The following is a 12,559-nucleotide window of genomic DNA, read 5'->3' on the forward strand; positions in this document are numbered from 1 at the left end:
TCTCTCTCTCTCTCTCTCTCTCTCTCTCTCTCTCTCTCTCTCTCCCTGTCCCTCCCCCCTCCCTCCCCTCTTCTCCTCTCCCTCCCTCATCTATCTATATCTATATACATTTACATATACATATATTCATGAATCTTAAAGGGAAGGACAAGGAGATTTGTTTCGATGGCTGTGAGGGTGTGTGCCACTTCCTCTCATCCCCATTTACTCTTCTAGGAATGGTTTCCCACTGTGTTGCCACAGCCTTGTTTTTTGTTTTCTAATTTCTACATTTAATATTTGTATTAGGGAATATATGACACCTCCTTACCTGAGGCAAGTCTCCCTCTTGTGTACTTAATCAAGTTCTGTCTTCTTTCCTTCTACACCTTTTCACTATAGTAACCCTACAACAGCCATTTCTCTTTCATAGCTTGTTTTATCTCCCTTTCTTTTTTCCATTTTTTTGGTTGCCAATCTTTGACCCAAACTCCGTTCTTGTCAACTTTTCTGTCAACCACTTTCTTTTTTCTTAATTGGTCTGCCCCATATATTCCTTTTTAATGTGTATTTTTCCTTCCCAATTTTTTTTTTCCAATTTCCATTCTTGTTAATGTCCATGTGTTTTATTATGGTTTTAATCCTTATTTTATATCTGTTTTATATCCCTTTAGATAGAACCCTCTGTTTCACTAAGAGAATATCAGGCTTAGGGAGACATTGGAGGGAACTCTAATTAAAAAGGGATGTTACTAAGTTTTGTCAGTGGCCTTACCACATTCAGTTGTGTGTTTACCTCACTGCTACTTTTTCTTTCAAAAAGATAGAGACTGGAATAGAGAGATGAAAAGAGAAAGACTGGAGATCCCTTTGATGGAGACCTCAGAAGCTTTGTGGCCAAACTAGCCACAAAACTAGACTGCTCCTGAGTCAGGGAAGTGATTTGAAGTTGGTTTTCTAACTAGAAATTTTGCATGCCAGGCATTTGTTTCCCTAACATGTTTTTAAAAAATAACAGCCTACAAAATAGAGTGATTTCATATGCTGCCTTTGGCAAAAATGTCACACATTATACTCCCCATCAGCTAAAGAGGTACTTATGCAGTAGATTAACACCAGAATTGGCCTTGAAAAAAGCCTAAAAAATCTAGTACTTTACCTTCCACATGAAGTTCAATGATCTCATTCAAGAATTGATTCCTTTTCAATGAAAGAGTGACTCAGAACACTAGGCTAAGGGTTGGCTAAGGGTTAATCATGAGAGCAATTAGCAGTAGCAAAGATGAGTTAGTACTGTCCTATTTTGTAGAGCCTTTACACAGAAAAGCATTATTTTCACTGAGAAGCACTTGTTATTTTTTAAAAACAAAGATTAAAAATAAAAATACTTCCAATGAAAGACAAAAATGAAGAATTTTTGTTATTTGAGGTATATATTTTGTTTTGTTTAATTGATTTGAGTGATTACAGTTGATGTACTCTTACAAGGTGACTTGTTGGCTAGTGTTATGGACAAATTATCTTTCTTATTTTTATACAGGAACTGGAAATACAAGGAAAAAAAGGTTTGTGTCTAGCCCTCGATATGTGGAAACCATGCTTGTAGCAGATCAGACCATGGCAGAGTACCATGGCAATGGTCTAAAGCACTACCTCCTGACTCTGTTCTCTGTTGCATCCAAGTTATACAAACATCCCAGTATTAGAAATTCAATTAGCCTAGTGGTGGTGAAGATTTTAGTCATCTATGAAGAACAGAAGGGGCCTGATGTGACCTCCAATGCTGCCCTTACTCTGAGAAATTTCTGCAGCTGGCAGAAACAGCACAATCCACCCAGTGACAGAGATGCAGAACATTATGACACGGCAGTTCTTTTCACCAGACAGGTGAGGAGGCAGAGGGAGGGAAGAAAAAGGGATTCCTATGTCAACTTGAAATAAAACTTCAAAAAAGACATGCCTCTTTTATTTTTCAGCCCTCACCTGCTATTTTCTACTATAGAATTTTTCCAAATATTAAATCAGATAAACTTACTTTATCTTGTAATTCTATTTAAAAATAATTGGGAGGGGTTCTTAATAACTTAGCCATATCAACTTTATCTCCCAGCTGCCAAGGAAAGATTTGCTATTTAAATATCAATGAATATCTGTGCTGCAATACATAAGTAAAACCAACCTACTAAAGATCTTCCAAGGTTAATTCTCTGTTCAGAATTAATAATAAAAATGCTTTCTTCTTCCTAGAACCTTTGTGGTGCCCAGACATGTGATACCCTTGGGATGGCTGATGTTGGAACAGTATGTGATCCAAACCGAAGTTGTTCTGTTATAGAAGATGATGGTTTACAAGCTGCTTTCACGATGGCCCATGAATTAGGTAAGTAAAATTTAGAGTAAGGTTTAGGTCCCATTCACTTATTCAAGCTGATGGACAAACACACAAATTGGAGAATAGCAGTACATAATAAAACTTGCCAATAAAGTCCTGTAGTATATAATTTGAAGATACCTTCAAAGTATGAAAAGAGCCCATTTTTATTAGATTCCTAAATAAGAATATAGGGATCATTGATATATGTAAGTTATTTTGCATTATCAAATACAGTCACTTAAAAGTATTCTTTGTGTAGTGAGTAAAGCGCCAGCCTCAGAGTCAGGAGGACCCAAGTTTGGTTGCGGCCTCAGACACTTAACAGCCACACAAAAAAGCTAGCTTTGTAACCTTGGGCAAGTTACTTAACCCCAATTGCCCTCCAAAAAAGGCAAAAAAAAAGTATTCTTTGAAGTTTAGGGATTTAGGAATTCTGTTGAACTCTATATCTCTTCTCTCCTTTCTCTATCTCTCTCCTCTATTATGTGAAGGTGCATAGGGTGGCCTTCATTTCTGTCCCTGTTCCTGACTTTCTGGATTTCAAAATTGTGTCCCCTAAATTCCTTGAGGGCAGAGATACTATGTTTGCTTGTATTCATATGCTCAGTGCTTATTATAGTGCCTGGTACATAGAAAGCATTTAATAATTGCCTGTTTCTTTCTTCTTTCCTTCAGCTACGACCATTTAGCTCTTTCAAGATTGCATCCAACCACTCTCAAAAATTCTCTTTATAAAGCCTCTTCTCAAGATAAGAGTTAAAATATTCTTCTCAGGAACAGAATTCTCTTCATTCTTTTTCTGTAATTCACTTGGTTTCTCTTCGACTATGAGATAGGAAACTCTCCATAATAAGTTGAACTCCCAGTCTTTTCACAAAGAATGACTAGTCAAAGAATGACAGTTTAATTTCAGTTTTACCAGATTCTGATCTCTCTTAAATATAGAGTAGCAGTCCTCTGTAGTCTCTGTGGAGCACACTAATGAAGCTGGGATTACATGTGTCTATGTTTGGCAGATATTGCAAAAAATGAACACTAAATGGTAAATCTGGGGTTGTTTCTCAGGTCATGTGTTTAACATGCCACATGATGATGCAAAGCAGTGTGCCAGTATCAACGGTATAAACTGGGATTCCCACATTATGACCTCAATGCTTTCCAATTTGGACAGAAGCCAGCCTTGGTCTCCTTGTAGTGCTTACATGATTACATCATTTTTGGATAATGGTCATGGTAAGTTCTGATTCAATACTCTATTTTAATGTGCCCTTTTAAGCTTCCAGTTAAAGAGTCTATTTTGGGTTTTTTTCTTTTTGAGTTTATTTTTCTCTTTAATTCAATTTTTCATTTTTCTGATATTTCATCCTATTTTCAGATATGATTTTTGTATCTGAGTGGACCCCAAAATTGTGAGAATAATTATAATTTCAAAATTTAAAAGTAGTTGTAAATAATTTAATTCATGAATACATAATACATCAATGTTATGTGTAAGTGTGACAATTTTCTCCATCAACAAAAGTCAGAACCTATCTATAATTTAGTAAGTCTTAGATAGTTGCCTGAGGATCGGACAATAATTTGTCTGTGGGTCTACAATTCTTCCTGACTCCAAGTCTAGCTTTCTACCTACTTTGTCACAATGTAGCTCAGTGAAATGATAACTTAATAGCAACATTTATATAATGCTTTATAATTTTCAAAGCACTTTTATATTTTATGTATTTATATATATTTTATTTACTTATATTTATTTATTAATATAAGTAAAATTATATTTTATATATTTAAATTCAACTATTGTTTTCAGACAGCAACATGGTATGTTCTATGAACAGGTAGAATGGAAATCAAGAAAACTAGATTAACATACTAGCTATATGACTGGGGCAAGTCACTTAATCTCTAGGCAGCTCTCTGATTTCTAAGTTGTAAAAAAGGTGCTGACCTTCATTAGTAGAGGTATTCAAGTTTCCTCGCTCAGGAGTTGCCTATGTTGATAAAATCACAGGGTAAATTTATATCCTAAGTGATATTTGTGCAATACTTTTGTAGTTTTCTAAGCATTTTATATGCCTCATAATGATCATAATAGTTCAAATTCATGCATTGTTTCAAGACTTACAAAGCATTTTATTTGTATTATCTCATCTGATTTTCGCAGCCCTGTGGCTTTTACGGTTTTATTATCCCATTTTATAGATAAGAAAATTGAGGTTCAGGGAAGTTAAGGGATTTCTGTGGTGTCACACAGCTGTTAAGTGATAATAAGGACTTGAATCTAGGTCCACTGATGAACAAGTTCATTATGCTCTCTAATTATACTATATGCATTATTTTGTTAAATGAAAAAAAATGCTGAGACACCATCTCTTCCAACAATTTCAGTAAATGTTTATTACTAAATGAGATTTGTCAATTCTTTTGATTTACAGGGGAATGTTTAATGGACAAGCCCCCCAAGCCCATACAGCTTCCCTCTGATCTCCCAGGGACCTTGTATGATGCCAACCGGCAGTGCCAGTTTACTTTTGGTGATGACTCCAAACACTGTCCAGATGCAGCAAGCACATGCACAACTTTGTGGTGTACTGGCACTTCTGATGGAATACTTGTGTGCCAAACCAAACACTTCCCTTGGGCAGATGGCACTAGCTGTGGAGAAGGAAAATGGTGTATCAACGGCAAGTGTGTGAACAAGACTGACAACAAATATTTCTTCGTGAGTGTTACTGCTGAATTACCGTAATAGCATATCCCATCATCTACAAAGTACTACTTAAAAGACCAAATTGGTATTAAAAATCTTGAAAATTAAGTTAAAAGATGATCTTGATACATGGAGACTAGAGTCTAGAATTGAGGAAGGTGAATTCAAGTTACGTTAATAACTTAATAATAATAATAAAAAGAGATTAGCCTTCTTTGTTAAATTTATTTCAAAAATGCCCTTTGGTGATTTTCTTTATACAATTGAATATTACATGTACTAAATAGATTCATTTGTTTTCCCTTTTAGACTCCTGTTCATGGAAGCTGGGGACCATGGGGACCCTGGGGAGACTGTTCTAGGACCTGTGGTGGAGGAATACAGTATACAATTAGGGAATGTGACAATCCAGTCCCTAGAAATGGAGGAAAATATTGTGAAGGCAAAAGAGTGAGATATAGGTCATGTAATATTGAGGAATGTCCATACAATGATGGTGAGTAGCCACAAACTTAAAATGACTGAAGTGAAAAGAGACATTAAAAGATGGTGATCTAATATTTGTTCATTCTGTTTGCAGGAAAAACCTTCAGAGAAGAACAGTGTGGAGCCCATAATGACATCTCTAAAGCTCCCTTTGGAAATGGACCTGTTGTGGAATGGATACCTAAATATGCTGGAGTATCTCCAAAGGACAGATGTAAACTTATTTGCCAAGCTAAAAGCATTGGCTATTTCTTTGTTCTGCAACCCAAGGTAGTTTAATTTAAGTCTCCTTTTTGTATTTAAAAAAAAAGTCTAGGGGCAGACAGGTGGCACAGTGAGTAAGAGTGCTGGCCCTGGAGTCAGGAGACCCGAGATTGGTTCCGGCCTCAGATACTTAGCACCCACACAAAATAACTGGCCATGTAACCTTGAGCAAGTTACTTAACCCCAATTGCTTGAAAAAAAAAAGCCTATTTGTACAGTTGGTTTCAATGAATTATATGCATCAAAAACATATTGAACAAAACTTTTCTTTAGAATACAACTTAGAGGGGTGGGTAGGTGGCACAGTGAATAGAGCACTGGCCTTGGAGACAGGAGGACCTGAGTTCAAATGTGACCTCAGACACTTAATACAAAAGCTAGCCGTGTGACCTTGGGCAAGTCACAATTGCCCTGCCTTCCCCCCTCCAAAAAAGCAAAAAAAAGACCAAAAAAAAAAAAACACAGTAGAATACAACTTAGAATGGTACCTAGGGCTTAAATTTTTGCCATTTAATTATATTTTGTCTAACCTCTAGTGAATAGTTGTCCACTTATACCACTTATTTTTGAAACCTATTGTTGATAATCTTCAGTTTTTTTCACTAAGACTAAAAGCAGTACCTTCAGTTCATTGAGTAGGATAGACATACAAATATTTGAATATTCTTATTTTCAGGACACATTTTGGACTAATTAAAGCTTCCCTACTTATATCGTGGCCTCATTTGGAACCGTTGTTGCCAAGAAAGAGATTACATTTTTGCCTTCAAAGTAGAAATTTAATTTGATGCAGTTAAAAATTACAGTCTTGTCTTTTGCTTTCCTCATTAAGTTCTTTAGTACTGAAGGCAGTGAAAAACATTTGCAAATTAGAGATGCTAATAGGGGAAACTTCCTCATTAACATAGCATGCTTTTTGTCCTGTGTGTATGTGGTAACAATGGAAGACTGTCTTTTGAATAAATGCTTTGCTCTCCTTATATTTTGTTCAAGGTTGTGGATGGTACTCCATGTAGCCCAGATTCTACCTCTGTTTGTGTGCAAGGACAATGTGTAAAAGCTGGTTGTGATCGTTTAATAGATTCCAAAAAGAAGTTTGACAAATGTGGTATCTGTGGAGGCAATGGATCTACCTGCAAGAAAGTCTCTGGATCAATTACCCATGCAAAGTAAGTGTATAAACATGTATTCTGTTCCTTTCCAAATAGTAGATTTAGATCATAGATAGAGGGCTAGAAAGTACCTTAGAGGTCTAAATTCTTTGTTTCATAGATCAGGAAACCAAAACCTAGAAAGTTAAATGAGGAATAGGGATCAAATAGGAATTTGATCCCAGGTTGTCTGTCAATGTTCTTTTCAATGAACCATGAGTTAATTTGAGGCTTTTAAAAAATTCTTTTCTACATATTCAATCATTTTTCTAAGCCCCATGAAAACTAATCATAAAGGGTACCTGTTAGTGAGCTGAATGGTCATATAAGGACTCAAGATCTGTACTTTTCTTTCCCATAGACCTGGCTATCATGATATTGTCACTATTCCAGCTGGAGCAACTAATATTGAAGTGAAGCAACGGAATCAGAGGGGTTCCAGAAATAATGGAAGTTTCCTTGCCATTAAAGCTGCTGATGGTACCTATATCCTTAATGGAGATTTTACACTCTCCACATTGGAGCAAGACATTAATCACAAAGGTAGTTTCTTGAGGTACAGTGGCTCTTCTGCAGCTATGGAAAGAATTCGCAGTTTTAGTCCTCTTAAAGAACCCTTAACTATACAGGTTCTTACTGTAGGTAATTTCCTTCGACCTAAAATCAAATACACTTATTTTGTGAAGAAAAAGAAGGAATCTTTCAATGCTATCCCTATTTTTTCTGAATGGGTTATTGAAGAGTGGGGTGAATGTTCCAAGTCATGTGGACAGGGCTGGCAAAGAAGATCTGTAGAATGCAGAGACATTAATGGACAGCTTGCTTCAGAGTGTGCTAAAGAACTTAAACCAGAAAATACTCGACCTTGTGCCAATGTGCCATGTCCTCAATGGCAGCTAGGTGATTGGTCTCCATGTTCTAAGACATGTGGAAAGGGTTATAAAAAAAGAACCTTAAAATGTCTGTCCCATGATGGTGGCATTTTGTCTCAAGAAAGTTGTGATCCTTTAAAGAAACCAAGAAATTATATAGAACTTTGTACTATCACAAATTGCAGCTAAATAGTGATCAGTTTAGGGAAAAGGTGGGAGTGTCAATGCACTGAAGGTAAGAGGGCCAAAGGTATCTGAGGAATCATGCATGTAATTCTTAAGGAATGTCTTCAAGGTGGGCCAATGTAAGTAGGTGTTTGTGATGTTGCATCATAGGAATATACTGCCAAAACCAAATTTGATGGGATAGTAAATGAGGCTGACTAACTCTTTAATTCTAGTTGATAATGCCTTAGAGTCTGTTAGAAGTTAAACCCAGAACACTGGCTGAGGTGAACTGAAACAAATATTTCTGATTTTTCTCAGTTTTTATTATGACACTAATAAAGGTCTTTAAATCTAGAAGATTAGTATCCGGAAGAAAGACATCTTAAAATGTAGTCAAGAATAAAGAGGGAAAATGGAAATAGTTGCTTTGTTGTTAATGTTAAATGCTGCAGTTAGCACTCATTGTTCATGGCTTTTTGGGTTTCAGAGAATAATTTTATGAGTAATTAATGCCCTTTTTTAAAAATCAAGAGTAAAATTCAGAATGGTCTAGAGTGACTAAAACATCTGAGTTTACTTGTAACTTTGTATTATCATTTTATTTCTGTAGTTCATTTTAATTTAGAAATTTAATTTAGAAATCATGACTCTAGTCAGGAAACATATATAGGTCTTCAATATTGGAAAAGAGGTAATTTTCCCACTGGCTCAGGTGTTAACTAGAGATGAAACTATGAACTGGGTTGCCATTCTTTGGTGATGAGGGAATTGGACACATTCCCTCAAATCCTTATATAGTCTTGCAGTAATGATGTGCATTAAAAGTTACCTCTTTAGCAATGGAGTACAATCGCATAAGAAGAGTTAATGCCAGAGCATGAGTATGATCATTTTAGAAACTGGTCAAGTGCATTTTAGAATATCAATCTCACTTGTATCATGCTGAGAGCACAGCTAAAGGATAGCAGGGCCATCCAGAGCAGTATGCAAATAGTCACATGAAAGAGAATATGGTTTTTCCATATGTACATTGTAAAACATGTTTCTGTAAATTTTATGTACTTTATAAGTATTTAATAATTCTGTTCCTTCTAGGAAGGACCACAGTTTGTTATAAATGCATATAATGAACATATTTATTTTTATACTTACCTAATTTGATCTAAGTTATCACTTTTTTAAAAGGTCGTATAACAAGAGTATTTATATAGTATATATTACTAAATATAATAAAAAATAAGAATTTGAAAACTCGTTTATTTTGTTGAAATATAAAATATTCTGAGAAAGAAAATTGGAGATACATACTACATTTGAAGACCAACAATTGCTTTCTTAATTTTTTTTAAGAAATTAAGATTGCTATGTAGCTAAATATTGGATTGACCCTTTTTTATTGACTAACTATGAAAGAATATAACCTGTGGCTTCAGTTAAAATAGTTGTATTTGGTTGTAAACAGTGTTCTCTTTTACTTTCACACAATATTTCCTGTATTTTAGTGCTGCATCTAATAAAATACCCTGTAAATTCTTGACTGAGACATTTTTAATTGTGCCAAGTCTTCTATGATTTTTGAATTGTGTATTTCAAATGCCTTACCACCATTATACATATATAAAATCATCTGTAAGATAAAAGACTATTCAAGTAATCAAGTAGAAAAATAAACCCCTGTCATCAATTCATTATATCAGTTATTATTTGAGAATAACACACTTGGTAAAATTGTACCAACTCTTCAGTTCTTTCTTGGCTTATTGTTGTTCAGTCCCATCCAACTCTTCCTGGCCCCATTTGGGGTTTTCTTGGCAAAGATACTGGAGTGATTTGCCATTTCCTTCTCCAAGTCATTTTACAGATGAGGAACCTGAGGCAAGCTGGATTAAGTCACTTGTCCAGGGTCACACAGCTAGTAAGTGTCTTAAAGCTCGATTTGAATTCAGGTCTTCATGACTGCGGGCCTAGAACTCTCTCCACTGTGCCACGTAGTGACCCTTTAGTAAATTACTGATTGATTGTACCAAATGGTACCTTTGAAAGGACTCAAATATCTTTTTTTTTTTTTGCTTTTTGGAGGGCAATTGGGGTTAAGTGACTTGCCCAAAGTCACACAACTATTAAGTGTGTTACTGTGTTTCCCCGATAATAAGACACTGTCTTATTATTTTTTTTTTGAAAGAAAAACACCAGAGGGCTTATTTTCAGGGGAGGGCTTATGTTGTCCTGCCTCAGCTCTCCTCCGCGGTACTGCTCTCAATGGCTCCAGCAAGCAAATCACTGGGGAAGAACAGGATGATGCGCTCACTGCTGCAGCTCTGATTGGATGCAGCTCGGAGCGTGGCGTGCATTTCACCTGGGGGGCGGGGGGATGGTGCATACAGAGGGTACCGTAATGTAGTGTGTAGCGCAGGGGATCACCTTCACTACAGTAGCAATCTCAATAGGGCTTATTTTCGGGGGAGGGCTTATTTTAGAGGAATCTTACACAGTAAGGGGAGGGCTTATTTTCGGGATAGGTCTTATTATCAGGGAAACTCGGGTAGGTGTCTGAGGTCAAATTTGAACTCAGGTCCTCCTGACTCTAGGGCTGGTGCTTTATTCACTGTGCCACCTAGCTGCCACTCAAATATCTTTTAAAGAGAGTTATGAGGTAGTGACAAGGGAAAAGAGTACTGGGGTTGGAGTCAGAGGAGCAAAATTCCCGAAAATAAGCCCTCCCCTTACTGTGTAAGATTCCTCTAAAATAAGCCCTCCTCCGAAAATAAGCCCTATTGAGATTGCTACTGTAGTGAAGGTGATCCCCTGCACTACACACTACATTACGGTACCCTCTGTATGCACCGTCCCCCACCCCCCGGGTGAAATGCACGCCGCGCTCCGAGCTGCATCCAATCAGAGCTGCAGCAGTGAGCGCATCATCCTGTTCTTCCCCAGTGATTTGCTTGCTGGCGCCATTGAGAGCAGTGCTGCGGAGGAGAGCTGAGGCAGGACAACATAAGCCCTCCCCTGAAAATAAGCCCTCTGGTGTTTTTCTGTCCAAAAAAATTAATAAGACAGTGTCTTATTATCGGGGAAACACAGTAACTCTGGTAGCTTACATGTGTGATGTGAGACAAGTATCCCAACTTCTCTGGACATCAGTTTCCTCGTCTATAAACAGAAGAGGTTGGTCTAGATTAATACTTGTGTTATTTATTCAGCAGAAGAGATATAACTGATTATGTGGTTAGTCAGTGACAGGTCCAATTTCATTTTTTTTTCCTTATTAATTTTTAGAAGTAGTCTTTTTTTTTTTTTTTTTTTGCTTTTTGAAGGGCAGAGGGCAGGGTAATTGGGGTTAAGTGACTTGCCCAAGGTCACATGGCAAGTTTTGTGTTAAATGTCTGAGGCTGAATTTGAACTCAGGTCCTCCTAACTCCAGGGCTGGTGCTCTATTCACTGTGCCACCTAGCTGCCCCAGTAGTAGTCTTTTTAAATATTTCCACATAGCCTACTTATTTCAGAATAACGCTAAATTCTAATTCACCTTTATATTTAATCAGAATAATTTTTGCCTTGAATACCTGATTTTGTAATTCCCACTCTCCAGGAAATAACCCTCTATCTTAGGTTCCTTCTAACCCCAGTATCTTGATTTAAAATATCCTGAAATCCATGTGGGGAATGGGAGAGAGGGGATCAAGAAGGCAGATGATTCATAACAACCTGATCAAGTAAGTACATCTCCAGCTTCCTATGCATCTTCTCATAATCTTTCATGCCACCTTTTTTCATAGAGCTATGCCCACCTGCACAGTGGCCCAGTGTGGTCTATATTCCATTCTGTCACATAAGATACTCAGAGACTCATACACTTTAACTTAATGAACATATGTCTATAAATGTTTATTGATTATAGATGCCTACAAGTCAGTCTGAGTTCAAATCCTGTCTGTGATACACACTAGCTCTGTGACCCTGGGCAAGTCATTTAAGCTCTCAGTGTCTGGGCATCTATAAGTTGCAGAGAAATTGCCAGTCTGCAGTAGTAAAGGGAGTTTCTTCACTGGGATTACTACACTGAGGAAATCAGATTCAAAGTCCACATCATAGTCCCTCCCTCCACAAATGTATCTGCTAAGTACAAGGCATTATGTTATTCACTTAGAAGGATTCAAAGGAACTTAAGTCAATCCCTGGCTTTTAAGGAGTTTCCAGTTGAATTAGGAGTGAAAGGATAAGATACATACATGAAAAAATAACTAATTATGAAAGGTAGTTTAGTAAATGTGAAATCAATGTTGAAATATTGATATAGATGTTCAGAAAAGAGAGAGAGCTTCCTTACCTCATACCTAGACCTCAATTTCAAGATATATTGCAAAATTTCTTACAAATTAATAGATATTCTATGATATGTGAAAATGTTAAAAAGTTCTCAGTAATGGAACTTTTGTTTCTGACTTGACTTTTCTTGGGTTCTTGGTTACTATTCAGAGTACCATCCAGGAATCTGCTGACCATTTATGGCAGTATTATACTTTACTTGTAGCCAATCTTGCTTTCAAGTTTA

General features: G+C 36.7%; 1 protein-coding gene across 1 annotated transcript in view; it reads left to right on the forward strand.

Annotated features, from left to right (window-relative positions):
- Window positions 1-9,541, forward strand: part of ADAMTS1 (ADAM metallopeptidase with thrombospondin type 1 motif 1) — a 13,167-nt gene extending 3,626 nt beyond the window's left edge. Inside the window, exons 2-9 of the mRNA XM_069075069.1 lie at window positions 1,520-1,866; window positions 2,227-2,359; window positions 3,419-3,586; window positions 4,789-5,075; window positions 5,373-5,559; window positions 5,644-5,819; window positions 6,807-6,982; window positions 7,326-9,541. Coding sequence (XP_068931170.1) covers window positions 1,520-1,866; window positions 2,227-2,359; window positions 3,419-3,586; window positions 4,789-5,075; window positions 5,373-5,559; window positions 5,644-5,819; window positions 6,807-6,982; window positions 7,326-8,025 — 2,174 coding nt within the window. The 3' untranslated portion in view covers window positions 8,026-9,541. The remainder of the gene's footprint in view (window positions 1-1,519; window positions 1,867-2,226; window positions 2,360-3,418; window positions 3,587-4,788; window positions 5,076-5,372; window positions 5,560-5,643; window positions 5,820-6,806; window positions 6,983-7,325) is intronic.
- The last annotated feature ends 3,018 nt before the right edge of the window (window positions 9,542-12,559 follow it).

This window comes from Petaurus breviceps, unplaced genomic scaffold (genome assembly GCF_028583685.1).
Source record: "Petaurus breviceps papuanus isolate PSGF00001 unplaced genomic scaffold, PetGlider_PUasm1.0 90897, whole genome shotgun sequence".
NCBI lineage: Eukaryota > Metazoa > Chordata > Mammalia > Diprotodontia > Petauridae > Petaurus > Petaurus breviceps.